The sequence below is a fragment of the Homalodisca vitripennis genome, unplaced genomic scaffold (assembly GCF_021130785.1).
Source record: "Homalodisca vitripennis isolate AUS2020 unplaced genomic scaffold, UT_GWSS_2.1 ScUCBcl_3719;HRSCAF=9429, whole genome shotgun sequence".
Taxonomy (NCBI): domain Eukaryota; kingdom Metazoa; phylum Arthropoda; class Insecta; order Hemiptera; family Cicadellidae; genus Homalodisca; species Homalodisca vitripennis.
In genome coordinates, this window is record NW_025779919.1 from 2158 (window position 1) to 17913 (window position 15756).

Sequence of the window (15756 nt, forward strand, 5' to 3'; positions counted from 1 at the left end):
GTAAAGACATATTATCTGTCTTGCTAATGGGATCCGGAAAGATCCCCAATCACTCTTCCACCATGTTCCTACGACTAAGAGTCCAGAAGTACTCGTTCAGTCTCGACACAGGTTGATCTCTGGTTTTCCTCAGTAATGCACATACGAACATAATAATAATAATTTCACTCTTAATAATTTCACACTTACTTAAAGTCTCTAGGCCCCAACTTTCCACTCCTCGTTCGATTACCGTACGTTCAGTTTGACGTCAGTAATGGTTCGTGGGGTTGACATACTCCCACTCTGGTCTCGATCAATCTCGCCTTGATCAGCATCTGGTCTAAGAGCAGTGCGTACAGTCTCCTCGAGGGACTGGAGAGGCGACTCTAGGCGGCCTGCGGATGCTGTCTGCTATCTTCCAGGGCGGCACGGAGCAGGTCGACAACTCGCACCCTCCATATTAGCAACAAAAAACAACAATTAACACCACAACAAGAGACGTACCACCAAACGTTGCATTCTTGATAACCATGCGTCTATGATAGTGGAACCTAAGCAATTGAACCCTTTAGGGAGTATTCTTTAACACTTAGGGTGCCCAGCTGATCATCTAGTCCCTGCAAGACTTTCGAAGTTTCATTTACGTTATGTACCAGTAAGCTGTGTTCTTCGCTACTGTACATCCCATCAACTTCTGGGAAAACAATATTTCCAAAGTCACTCGAATACGAGGAGCTGCCGATAAATCGGGCAGGCACCCTGTACCCGTCAGCAATCAGATCACATCCAGCTTCGGTATTTCACCCTCACTATTCAGGGTGATCGCACTTACATTCAGGTTCGCATCACGCCCAAAACAATTTAATATAACTCTTTTTTCTTTTGATGTGGCGTAGAGCCAGCGGGTAGGTGTTCTAATTAGAACGGGGGACTGTAAGTCAGATATCAACTCTCTACTACACAACGTTATGTGTTCTTTCATTAATAAGTCTACTACACAGTTGGGTCGTTTGTAGACGCTTAATAAGGCGTCTAACAACGGGCACACCGTGAGTTTGCCAAATTTACATTCCCTTGCAAAGATGTCTGGTGAATAAACCGAATAAGTCTGCGTCTTTACTAATCACAAGCTTTTGACCTGCCACTTCCCATTTCACCCATTTTGTGAGCGAAGGGTCATAAACGGGATAAACTATCTTATTGAAAATTTAAAACAACTGATTATCATTTTTCATGGGTAGCTTAATCAATACCCTCAATTTAGAATTCGTTACATATGACTGGATTGTGGCATATTTGTAGAAATTATACAGATTCTCTAATTCTACATCTAAAAACAATTTTCCTAGGGGTGGTATAAGTTTTCCACGGAAGTCAGGAGCTCTCACGTCTCAAATTCTGCCTCTTCCCCTTCCGACCCTTGCCTCCGCTACTTTATGACTGAATAGAACCCTGTCTTCAATAATTCGTGCTAAATTTAGCTTCCCCTCCTCATTTACATGTAGTCCTTGCCTTGTATACCAACGTCGGTTCATTTCCCTTTTTAGATCCAAGAAATCAATTTTCCCTCGACATTGTTTCGTTAAATTTTGAACGATGGCCTTGAGAAGGCCATTCGCGTCACTCAGTTGAGTCTTAAGATCTTTATCATAGCGATCAAATATGGAGAGCACTTTGACAGTCGCTTCCCATTTCGTCGGCAAAGCTACATAAGCCTGCTGCTAGGTCAAGGGATGAGGCATTGCCTTATCTACATCATTTGTCCCACCAATTACAACTACTGTATCATTGGCAGTCAATGTGTTGGGCAAATTGCCTATCTTGATGTTACATGTTTCAATTTACCGTTAGGCAGGAAGAAAACTTCAACTTCAACATTCTCCAGCAGTCTCTCTGATACAATACTCTGCAGGCCCCTACCATGGCTGTCGGCTAAAATTACCAATTTAAACCGAGCAGACTGTTCATTCTTACGGGGGCAATATCGCTAACAAGAGTCCCTAATTTTAGATTTTTCGCCAACGTGACTTCCTCAACACTCACATTCACGGTCTTGGCCCAACAACAGTTTCGCTCTATCTTTGTTAAAGTCCGGCTTATGTAGACGCCGCTATGTTCTACGCTAATCTCTCAATTTCCCTGATCCAAGATATCGCAGCCTAGCACCGCTAAGTACCCTTTTGGCAGATTCCCTACGACAAAATCTCCTGGTACTTGAACTCCCGGTTTTAGGTTTAAGGTTATTCGCTGGCGCCCATGTGTTTTAAGTACTTTTCCTGAAATTCCTCTTAATACCACGTCTGATTTTAAAAGGTCAGAGGAGGAGTCTCTTTACCCTCCGCATTTTCAATCTGGCCAATTGCCACTAACTCATCAACAAGTTCACGAACTACGGGCACTGTCCTTATCTTCTTTCGGGCGGTAACATCTTTCTTTGCATTGGACCCGATCGTTAATGTCACCTTCTGAGGTTGGTAGGATTCAGGATCCTTTACTTGCGAGGTGTCATAACGGCGATCTCACTTACCCCGGCCTCGTTTCCCGAACGAGGGCCATTTGTGTTCAGCCTAACACGACAATCTCGCTGTATATGGCCTACTTTGTTGCAACGCCAGCATACTAGCCTATCAGAGGAAAACCTTTGTCTATTTTTACATTCTCTAGACATTTGCCCTTTTTCATGCCAGTTGTAACACGTTAAGTCAGCCTCACAAGCTGTTTGAAATATTTCCTATCCGGTTGAGGGTGTGCAGCGTCGCGCGTTGGCCTATGTCTTACGGGTTTATAAGCTAGGTCCGGCTCCATCACGTCATGGTGCCTATGCACATTGCGCTGTTCTACTGACCGGAAGCGTCCCGCTTCTGCCTTGCGACCTAGTTTACGCAGCTGCTCGATCGATGTAACATCAAATAGAGCTAGCTTCGTTGGGCACTTTGGTAGCTAGTCGCCCATATAAACCCTCCATCGCCGGGATGAAGAGATTGACTGACTCGGTCTCTCCTTGCATTCTATTAAAAATCTCCTGCTGTAACCGGATGCCATGGTCGGGTGGCTAGAAGACTACTTCTAGATCCTGAAAGTAGGTTATATCCCAGATATTTATCCGGCCAATTGTGGATCGATACCGTACACTACGGCTGGTCCCGAGAATAGGTCTACAGCAGTCTCAAAAAGAATTCTTCAACGCGTTGGAGGAACGCCCCTACGCTTTGCGAACTTCCGTCAAACATCAATCCCCATTTGTAGACGGGCACGGCTCGGGTGCAATGGTACGAGTCATGTGGCGTCGGTGGTACGGTGCTTGAACTGACCGGCTGTGTGCGTTTGTCAACCGTTGGTCATCCCCTACATTGGCTCGATTCGCCGCCACGGGCGACACAGCAACATTCGCCCCACAGCAAAAGGGGTTTCTGTTTCTGTTTCCAACATTCTGGTTGGAACAGACGGACACATACACAGTCAGAAGTCTGATTATGTCATAAAGTAACACAGTTAAACGCTCAACCAATTGTTAGTGGCTAATTTTAAATATATAAATACATTTTAAGGTCTCAACACTACATTTAACAATTGAAACATATTGTAACATTACCTTGAACATTTACTATACTCAAGTATACACAAAACGTGTTCACTTGCGTGTTCAAAATTTTCTAAATAAATAATATATAAGAACAAGTTTACAAAGTTACAAAGTTTAAAACAAGTAAAATATTCGTGCTGAAGATACAGACAAGTAAATGAGTTAATAAAAACTCTAGAGCTACCGATGAGACCCATGCTCAGTTCATTCCATTTTTGTAAGTAATACCAATCATATAGTATAATAGGAAAAATAATGTTTTATTGGTAACAATCAACAAAGCACTGCAAAAAGTTCATTTCCATTTAACATTCTGTGAAGATAACATCACAGGCTATATAGGTTAAGCTAATATGTTCTGGCTTTGCGCAAAATCAACCAATTCAACAAAAGAACTTTGCATAATTAAATTGATAAATTACGCTAAACCATTTCATACGATTAATCTTAACAATACTTTGTTTTTTTACTATAATTTGCACTTTCTGTGTTTTTCTAGTTACTAATATGGTAACTTATTTTCTAGCTTCAAATGTGAACTCATAATTCGTAGTAGCATTATGGCCATTTATTATAAGCCTTTAGGTCAACATGATTATAGTAGTGTTTTCAATCATATAGATGCTAGCACTGAATATATACTGTTTGTACTAAGGAATTACGCCATGAGTGTATTTTAGGGCTCTAAAATTGTACTCATCTGTGAAAATACTAGTGAAGACATTTAGTACACATAAGTTAACTCTTTGAAAGTGAAAGTATCGTCACCTGTTTTAAAGTATTTTGCTATTTTATTACAGATGTTAAAGATTTCGAGTCAGACTTAGTACGTTTTAAGTAAAAATGTATTCGTGTTTAAAGAAGAATTATCTATAGAAAACACACGCGGTAAACTCAACAAAACATCCAAAAGTCAAAAAGAACAACGACTTTATTTATAGACTAGTAAAAGTTATTAAAACTTAAGACTAATGGATATATTATTATTATTCATTACAAACTTCTCACGCTTAAACTTACAAACAGATGGACACCTTCTCCTGGAAATACGGCAGTGGGTTTATTATTAGAAATTAATGTGGTAGGATAGTCAAATGGCATACCATGGCTCATCGGCAGTAATCATATTTTATAATAAACTTTATTCACTCTACGGGAAGAGCAAAGTACAAAGTTATCTTTATAGATAAATGCAATATTTTTGTATTTAAGCATGCTATTATATCGTCTTGTCGACGTGCATTTATTTTTGCTTCCTCTATGTGTCGGCACTGTCAGACTAGTCTGCTGTCAGATGGAATCCAGACGACAGAACTACCAATCGTGGAAAGGAACCTAAAGAGGTGGTGGTTGTACGGACCGTAGTTGTGCTATTTGAAATTCGTAATAACTCTTAATAAATATTTAGTTGTTAAAACGGTTTATATTATGGTAAAACGTAACACAAACAATTAGATTGCAATCCGTACGTGCATGGTGTTATTCCAGAAAATGGACAAAAGGTAACTCTTATTACATACATATACATAGACTAGGTTTGTGAAAATGGTGTTAGGCCCTTACATCATCAAAATTGTGATATGAAGAACATATTTGTCTTATTATCGTAGTGTTTTACATCACTTATTGCAGATTGAAATGCGTATATTTTGTAGTAAAGATTGAAATAGTTTTATGCTTCTTTGCTTAATTTATTAGGTAAAGATTTATAACATTGTATAATGAAAGTGAGAGTAATCCTATTCTGTGTGGTAAACTAATATGGAGAACACTGTTCCAGATGACACTTGCAATTACTAACCTATTAATTTAATGTAGCACATCACAGTAATGTATGTATTATATGTATATTACTTAATATACATGCAAGTTGAATTGTGTTGTCTAATATTTGTATTTATACTGTAGATGATATCAACTTTGAATGCAGTGGTTGACTATTTACTGCCTTATAAAATTTGGTGGTAAATCAGTGGTGACTCCAATTTATTATGTTTTATAAATAAAATCACTTGTGTGATAACCTGAAAATAATTTATTTTCATTATAAACAATATATTTTACTGCTATAATCATGTAACTGAAATAAAATATACATATCTTTTTTTGATTAAGTTTATAAAAATAGGAAGTGTTATGTATAAAATAATATGTTTCTAAAAGGTTATGTAACATTGGTCATTTCTCTATGAACCTTTTCCTAGTTGGTAACAAATAGACACATATGAAAAAAGTAACATAAGGTTTAATAAATACACAAGCACCAAAAGTTAGGAATCAATCCCTGTGAACAAATTTAATTTTTTAGACTTTTCAGTCATTGCGGAGATGATTTGGTTGTTGGGCCACTTCCTTATTGTCTTAGGCAATTGTTCACACATTTTGTGGGATGTGGGCAGATCCTTAGTTATGGAGAGTTTAAGTAGTAGGCCTAATGTTAACGTTTTATTTAGTACTTGGCACTCATGGATATCCTCGATCATCATGATCACTTTCTTCTGTTAATGGAGCAGTTGCTTTAAACTATTCCACCTTGTGAAAAATTATCTAATATATTATCAAATTCACTTATCACTTGTTTGTTCATGGTGGGTAGTTATTATTAGGGTACAAATTGTTTTATTTATAAAAATAGTATGACAAAAAGGCAACACAGCTGCCTTAGTAGGTTGAGATATGACCCCAGAGTAACTTACTACCTACTGTAGTTAGTAGAAAGAAAATAACAGCAGTTCCACTGGTGGTTTAAAAGTCACAGACATTACAATGACTGATGTCGTCTTAAGCTACGTTTACACCAGATGTTGCAGACAATTTGTGTGCAATTTTCTGTTTATGACATTTTGTAGACGACTTTATGTTGCAGACAAAATACAGGGTTCCTTCTGTGTCTTAAAACTTTTGTTTGCAACACGAACGCAAAACACTAAGTCAAGATTGCGGAAGTGGAGGATGTTGTGCTTGGAGCAGCATGCTGTGTGATTTTAGCTAAACAACGAACGGGTAGGGTACGATAAGCGGACCCGGTTTTTTATATCGAAGAATGTAATCATCGATACCTAATATTCACATCTCAAATCATAGACTATCAATCGATACAAAAGTATCTATAGTCCTCAATAACAATCATATGTTTAAAATTAAAATATGAATTTAATATTTACAGTGATCAAACAAATTATTATAACCAAAATTATAAAAACTGAAGACGACCATATTTGCTCCTCTCACAGTTACAGTTGTTTCTTTCCCACAAGTTTCACATAACGGGTTTTCGGTACAAGTCCAACATGTTGAAGTCACAAAAAACATGTCTTATCGTCTTTAAAAGTAATGTCGTGTAATTTTCTAAAATGACTGCCATTTTTAATAATCAAATGTTACTTATATATAAAAATGAAATATTACATTATGAGCATTATTTGAAAGTGTTTACAGCTGTTGATATAGATTATTTAGATTAATTGTTCAAAATAATTAATCAGTACAGATTGGTTATATTGATGGTTATGATTAAGTAATATCGTTTGCCAATGTTGATATAAAAAACCGGGTCCGCTTATCGTACCCTACCCGTAGGTACTGGGTAAGGCCGTCTTTAAAAGCAAGACCTGTGTTCAGTGGAAGTGATTTATTAAAAGATTTAAAGAAAGATGACTCGGACCTGTTGGCAGGTGAACTGGTTTTGGTTTTTTTTAGATACTCCTGAACCTCTTTTTGCTATTCTAATTTCCCTGCAAAATGTGTAGTTATGGTCTGCAATTTGTTTTATACCTCTGCCTTGTTATTTTTAATTCCTCACCAATTTCACTCAAGAGTGTTTATGCAGTAACAGATAATACAGCATTGTCAGCTATCTCAAACTTAGCTGTCTGGCACAGTGTGTTAAAAACCAGACCTCTAAAATAATCAGCAATGTTCCTTATTCCTATATTAGATTAAATAAGTATCCAAATATGACAATAAAACATTTCACTTATTAAAAGGCTGCTCATAAAATAAGACGTTATAAGTTAGTTAATTCATGACCAAACAACATTATTGCGAACAAAAATAATGGAATTTTTATGATTATATAGTTTATAAACAGCCAATATATCACCTACCCTTGTAGATATAATATGAATATTATAAAATTAATTATTATTGATAGTTGTTAATAGCCACGTGAGGTGGTCAGAGGCGGTTTAGAGCAAAATTGCAGTGGCCATTTGGAGAAGACTGAGGAGTGGAAGACAATGAATCTCTGTAGTAAATTATAATTTATCAAAGATACAGTTACATGTATGTGAGGTGACCAGAGGGGTGAATAAAGTTTTACTTTAGGACACTATAAAATACCCTGGATTAGTGAGATAAGTTACTTTACAGAGGAGACGTCTTCTTCTAGTGTCAAATTAGTAAATTAAGGAATGCCTGTACACAATTTGCTCTTATGTTATGTTCTAAGATTTCGGAGGACAAGATTAATCCATTCTGTAACAGCTAGATAGGATACAATGCAGATATAAAATTCTTATAATTGAGATCTTATCATAATTTCTACATAAAGATTTGTAAGTAGTTTATATTCTATTTTATTTTTAAAGTTACACATGGTATTAAACATCTTGTTTCAACTCTTATATTATTTTCAGGCATACTCTGAATTGCAGGGAAAGCAAACTTCCCATTTTCAAGTGGAGTAGGGTGATGAATACAGCTGGACCGCACCCCAGACCAAGACATGGTCACCGTGCTGTAGCCATTAAAGATCTTATGGTTGTGTTTGGTGGGGGCAATGAAGGTCTGCATGAAGGTCTTTACGTTTTTAATACAGGTAACCATTAAAAAGTGTATTAAATTATCAGCTTAATAATTTTTAAAAGATTAATCTAGATGAGTCGTCTCAAGAATCACCTTACCAGTAGCCAATAACAAATGTTTGTTTGTAAAGATGGACAAAAAATTATGGCTTAAATCAATAGCTAAATTATGTATATCATTTATACTAAAAGAAAGTGGAAATAATGCACTTTTACAAGAAAGTAGCTAGAAGTTTGATTGATTCCAATTTGTTGTGTGTCAGCAGTTTATAATTGAACATATCAGAGTTTCTATAGTGGCTTAGTTATTAACTTGGATACTGTAGTCTTTTTACATAAAAGAATCAGTGTAGAAGCTCTGAACAAAATTATACACTGTTAGAATATTTTGTAATGTCCAGAAAATTGTTGAAATAATAGTTGTTCATGTTCAAATCTATTGTCCCTATATTATAACATGAACTAAGTGGTAAAGACACCATTTATAGTACGAAACACATTATTGTAAGCCTTCTGGCAGTTACCACACCCCACTTCCCAGCTCACCTTGCGTTGTTGCCTCATTGTTATATCAGCAGTTATACCGGTATGAGGCAACTCGACGATGTCTCACTTCGTTCCGGTTGTTTATATCAATTTTTTTCTTCAGCATTCATTTATTCTGTTTGTTTTTATTCAATTATTATTTTTGGCCACGTTTTGTGTAGTAGTGTAAACACCTGTTAATATAAATCGTGAAGGTAAAGGATTCAGAAAGATAGATAAGGAGAATAAAATGATCACACAATTGATGAATTCAGTTGATTATCCCATCAGTAGGTATCCTTCCATTACAACTGGCAACAACATGCCACAACCCAGGCTTTCATTGATTCTCTTACTATTTATATCTATTGTCATGCTGGTTGCTATGTATCAGAGATTGCTGAGCAAGTAATAAAAAGCAGCTACAAAAATGCATAATGTTTTTATTAAGTGACATGATACTTGTAACTTGGTAGCAGCAAATGTATCCGTTGTTGGCAGGACTGTAACACAAGAACAATGGTATAACAATGGTCACCGTAAAGTAGATAGTTGAGTGAATGAAGTTCCGGTACTGAGTGTTTTTCACACCATAAAAGTGGCTAAGGCACTGGATAACCAATTTCGGGGGATGACTGTATATATCCTTGATAAATTTTGTTGTAATGTCTCAGTTGCTCAGGAGAATTTCACCTAGGGCTCTCCAATGCAACTATATGAATTATTCTAGATAAAGCGAGATAATCATCAGAGCTGAGGGAGCTTTGTGAAATCAAAAAAAATCAGTGGACTCATGTGTAAGTTGGAGATTTAAAAAGGGGTCAGTATGGTGCATACCATCATAACATCATACCTTCATATCATTCTTTTCCCCCATTTGTTTCCCTTTATTCTATTATATATATACAAAAAAACAAACAAAATATAGCGTAAATATTCATCTAAACCCAAAGAATATTTTGGTTTTTAAAACATCTGTCTCTTTTTGTTTCTGGTATAGATTTTAACAATTTAAAAAGTGGTTCTGGGGGAATGACATTGTATATTTCATAGACTTTCCAAAGATGGTGACTGAAGATATTTACCTCTATCTTGATAAAGGACCACTAGAAAATGTTGTTCTTATTTCTTCTTTGTGAGTTTTGTGCTTGATAAAGTAATATTAGGAAGGATGAGATTGTTTTATTGCTGTATACATGCTTCAGTGTAGTGATGGTTGCAGCTGCCAAGGATGTTTTAAAAAATACTTCCCATGTTACTATGCACAACGGCATCCCCTTTCTGTATGAATGCCGAATTCAGCTCTCTTCCACTTTTGGCTCAGTGCAGCATCTGAAATCTGACACCATCACAGAATCGGGATTCATAACAGCAACCGCAGGTAGATGACTCATAGACAATGTGAATCATTTTCGTTTCTTCATTAGTTTTCAAGTTATCAAGAACTGTTAGATAAACTTATGAGTTATAGAGGTAAACAAACTAAAAGAGGATTCAATTTCAGTTAGCTATTGTTCCTTAGCTATAGAATAAAAATTTTGTTATTAAATAATGTCGAATTAATGCCTTATTTTAATAATCTAAGTTTGAGTTATTGAGATTGTAGTTATTTTTTTTGAGTTCAAATGTATACTGAAAAGTGGCTAATTCTGTTGTTAATTGTTAAAATAATATACAAATGGTATTATAATACTTATTAACCCTGTAACAGTGGGGTTTCCAAGTACTTGCACTACCACCATGCCTGAGGTTTTTATCATTACAAGACGTATTAACATGTTATTTAAAAACTACTAAACAAGCATTAAATGTTATTAATATACAATTTATTACCATACTAGCTATTAGAACACAAATATAAGAATTTTTTAGATATTTGTGAACTTGGAAGAGCGGGTCTGCTTGAAACTCATCAATCGGGCCACCAATAGAGCTATATTCTGAGAATAAAGCATTTTTATTGCCTGATTCTAATTTTAAAATGTCTAAATACTATCATATATCACTCATCTGTGCCAGCTTTTACCATGGTAGGTAGTTACACCAAAACAAATGTAAAAAACACAATAAAACAAACAGCACAATACACAATTTTCAAGTTTGTACCATCAACTGTTTATAAAAAAAATGTCACGTGTGGTGTTGTCATACCACAACAAATGAAAATCCTATACACAGCAGCACAAACTGGTCATCTTCATCATATTCACACAGTACGCACATTTTCATCAAGGGTGCTCCATGTGCTTGACAAACCAAAATAAACAAGTAAGAACAGATTAAAGACTAAAACATCTAAACATGTGAGTAGTTGTGAGGGTTTGTTAGGTAGAAAAGTGTTAACTCTTCACTGCCAGAAGCCTATATATAAGCTTTGGATGAAATTGCATTGACGCCAAGATCCTATATATAGCCAAGCTCCACATGAGCATTGAACGTTGAGAGCCTATATATAGGCTTGTAACTATTTTGCTTATTTCAAAGTTATTTCCTATCAAATTTCGATGAATCACATGCCATTGTATTCTAAATGAATTGCGCTGTTATAATATAACAAATTTCTTAGGTTCGTTTCATTTTTTTGTATAGTATAGAAGTTCAGAAAACTCAAGATATCTGTAATGCAGTGGCCAACACATTGTGAATGCTGGTCTGTCTTACACAGTGTGTCATTTGTTTACGCTGTTAATCATCTGCTAATGAGCTGACAGGAAAGTCTGGAAATAAATGTGGTGGGGATGCTCCTGGTGGAAAATACGGCCTTGAAAAGCTTCCGAAAGGGAAACAAAGGAACCGTTCAACTTGTTTAGGGAAAAAGAATCCTGAGGGTAAACGAAAACGTTCAAGCACAATTTGTATGAACTGCAAAATAGGTGTGCACCCTCAGTGTTACCACATACACACTTGCCAGTTGAAATCAGAAATCAGAAACGTCACGTAACGTTACATAATTGTAGTAGATAATATCTACAATGAACAGGTGACTCGTCAATATAGTTTAAAATATACTAATCCTAATCTTTTTTTAATTTATAAACATAATTAATAATTCATTGATAAGTTGACAGGTAGACTTGTTGTGTCCATTGTTGGTAAATAGTTTTTATATAAACACTTTATAACATTTTTTATAGTGCCTAATACTTTTTAGAATAAGTTGTGTGCAATATACAAGGACTTTTGAAAACCAAACTATCTCAAGACTTCTAGGAAAAATTCTAGGTATGTTTCAATCAAAACATCCCTTTTTTAGTTCCATATAGTATTTATTTTTATTATGTTTGACCTAATAGTAATAATGAAACGATGCTTAATATTGTTATGTCAATTGTTTTATGAATAAAACTATACCAAAAACATTTAAACTAGCAGAGTTGCTAAAGTTTATGTGCTTAGGTACAAAAACAGCAAAAGTACAATTTGCATAGTTTTATTTGAAATTAAATGTAGGACAAAGCAGTTCTATAGCTTAGTAGGATAAAACTACTTCAGATTATGGTTATGGAGATCATATTTAAAAAATAAATTTTTTATGCATTTTTTTGCTTTATTGAGTTTAATGTAATTATTTTAGATGAATGCTTTTACTTTTTTATGCTTCTCAATGTTGCCGCTCTCATCACGAACGAAGTGGTTACCAAAAACATTGTTCTACAATACAAAATAAGAGAATTGCTGCAATTTATTATTTATTGTGTTTATGTGTATAGGTACAAAAACATAAAAATACTTGGCATTCTAGTGTACTGGCAACGTTGTACAACCGGCGTGCAGCCGACGCACGAAACTGGAATAGCTGGTGATGTGACACTCGTACCCGTTATTTGCGTGGTGGTCAAAGGGTTAACACATCTACAGCCAATAAATATATCAGAATGGGAACAATGCTTTATAAGTATGTTTGGTATTGTTCATAACCATCCTATGCATCTAATATTTCTATTGGTTTGTACTTTTATTGTTTGTTTTTGTAGCATCTGGTCAGTGGTATGAACCTCCAGCAAATGGTGACGCATCACCTGGTCGAGCTGCTTTTGGTTTTGTTGTGGATGGAACACGAATTATTGCTTTTGGTGGCATGACGGAATATGGCCAGTACTCAAATGATCTGTATGAACTTCAGGTGTGTGCCTTGTTGTTACTAAAATTATCCACTAACATCTTTTTGAATAAACTTAAATCAATTTTTTAGTATGTAAAGTAAAAATGTTTTATAAAACTCGTATTTTAGTGGATTTTGTTGTACAAAAATTAAATACATTGTTTACAACATTTATTATTTAATTACAAAGTATTGAAAAAGGATAATTTTATCAAACAATAAGTTATAGAAGTATTTTTCTTCTCTCATTTATTTAGTTATTATATTTAAATATAGTTTGTAAAACATTCAATATTGCACAATAAAACATTAAGTATACGCTTATCAACTAGGCTATCTATGATTATTTATATAATTCCTTTCTTGCGGCCCATTACTAATTTACATTTCCTTAACATCAATCAGGCCACCCGGTGGGAATGGAGGTATCTGGAGCCTCGACCGAACCACCCCCTCCCCTGCCCACGTTTGGGCCACAGCTTCAACTTGCTGGGTAACCGAATATTGATGTTTGGTGGCCTGGCTCAGAATATCAATGAGACACAGCCAAGGTATGTATAGTTTTATATTCCAGAATAATATTTTTAATTTTCTATGACTTATATATTATCATCAAGAATTAACTGTGCATCTTATATAATTCTAAAACAAAAATCAGTATTATAATACTCAGCTATGGTTATATTTTTTGAACGATGGTAAGTTAAAAACTGGCTTAGTACAGAAAATATTTTAATCTGGATTAATATGTATGACGTTAGTCATTACAATTGCATGCCTTAATTTGTGCTGTGACTAACACCTGCAATTGATTCTGAATTCAATCCCTCAAACGTTATAAATACTATTACATTTGGTTATGAACCAATTTTAAAGTTCACGAATAAAACAGTGACAATGATAACAATCACAAAGAAGGTAAAATTCACAATACTGACATTACGAGATCTGCCATTTTGAAATACATTATTTAGAAGTGTTCCCATGATCTGATTTTGGATATATTATTCAGCAATAATTTCTAATTTAAATACACAAAAAAACCTTCTATTGCTATTATTCCCAAGTTGAAGGAGTATTTCTTTTAATTTTCCTAGTCTATAGGCTTGTAACATAAAAGCTTTTTGAAGAGTTAAAAAAACTAGTAACGATGTAAAGTATTTAAAATGTTGAGAACATCAAGGACTCTCTTGATATTCAATTTTTATAGTAGAAACAAAATAAATTCAAACTCAAGACAGCATGCTTTTTCTAAAAGACCAATTGTACATATGTAGATAATTAATGAAATTGTATATTTTTGACATACAATAAGACATTTTGAGTTTTAATGTTTTTATAGGGACATGCATTTTTATTTGTCATTTATATATGTCAAGCTAGATACAACTTAGACTTGAAATCTTAAAAAGGCACTTTTTCATGTTTTTTATCTAAATTAGTAGTGGTAATTTTGAATTTTAGGTTTACATGCTCTGTGTACATATGTTGTCACGTCAATATGTGCAGGTACCTTAATGACCTGTTTATTCTGGATTTGCGTGACAATGGCACAGTAGCTTGGGAGATGCCACGCATTAATGGACCAAGTCCTCCGCCTCGAGAATCTCACTCAGCTGTTACATACCAAGACATGTTTGGCCGTCCCAAGCTCATTATCTACGGTGGAATGAATGGAAATCGTTTGGGTGATCTATGGACCTTACACATAGGTGAATGTTGATGTATTTTAACTTTTCTTATGAATTATATGGTGTTTAAATTCAAATTCAAGTTTAGTAAAATCACCATGTTAGTAATGGTATGAAAACGTGTTGAAAGCTTTATATCTTACTATTTTATATTGCGATTGAGGAATGTTATTTTTAATTTTATACTTTTATTTTAGAGTAGGATTAACCACAAAATATATCACTATTGACAAACTTTTGATTTTACTTACGTTTTTGTGTAACCAAGGAGCATATATTTGTTTTGTATATAGTTTAATCAATCTATATTACATAGAATTCTTATCTTAACTCTTCTCAAGTGGTAAATAAAAACTCAGTACCTTTTTAATTTATTTTCAGTTGGGTGAAGCAGTATATTTCTTTATTTTTTACTTCAATATTGTAATTAGAGTTAATTTTGTTATCACTGATGTGTAATAAACAACTTTTTTCAAAGTTTTTGTTGGATACATGCATCGAATGCTATCTTTCTAAATAGTGTTTGTGGATATTAGTGGTGTGTCAAAGCCGAATCTAGAATCCACCAAATCGTTATTAAGTTTTGGATTTTTAAATCTCATCTCCGATCTGCCGAGATCTACTGCATCAATTATTGGACAAAAGTCATGTTCATATTTCGTAACTTCTAGTCCAGCTACATAATGTATGTTGAAATCATCCTTATGCCAAACTAGTAATCAATTAATTATTTCAACTGGAAACTATCACACATCTTGTGTTGATTGTGGTGGTTAATGTTTGGAGAGTCACAAACGTTGTCTGGTTAGTAGTGGTAGACAGAATAACTAAAGTAAGGAAATATGGTGATTTATAACAAAACATTTGACTTGAAATTCATATATTATATGTTCATGTATGTGCATTGGAACACATCTACAAATACAAGACAATGTGCTGTTAGCTGTTTGTCAATGTGTTGTGTTGTGTTTGGTAGTATGCAAAGTACCTATTGCTACAACGTTTTTTTGCCATACTTAATAATAGAAAAACTGAAGCTAGATTAACTAATTAACAAATTGTTGTTTT

General features: G+C 34.6%; 1 protein-coding gene across 1 annotated transcript in view; it reads left to right on the forward strand.

The window, feature by feature from the left end:
- The first annotated feature begins 4903 nt into the window (after positions 1–4903).
- Positions 4904–15756, forward strand: part of LOC124372675 (host cell factor 1-like) — a 41585-nt gene continuing 30732 nt past the window's right edge. Inside the window, exons 1-5 of the mRNA XM_046831084.1 lie at positions 4904–5067; positions 8203–8384; positions 12870–13018; positions 13403–13548; positions 14507–14709. Coding sequence (XP_046687040.1) covers positions 5039–5067; positions 8203–8384; positions 12870–13018; positions 13403–13548; positions 14507–14709 — 709 coding nt within the window. The 5' untranslated portion in view covers positions 4904–5038. The remainder of the gene's footprint in view (positions 5068–8202; positions 8385–12869; positions 13019–13402; positions 13549–14506; positions 14710–15756) is intronic.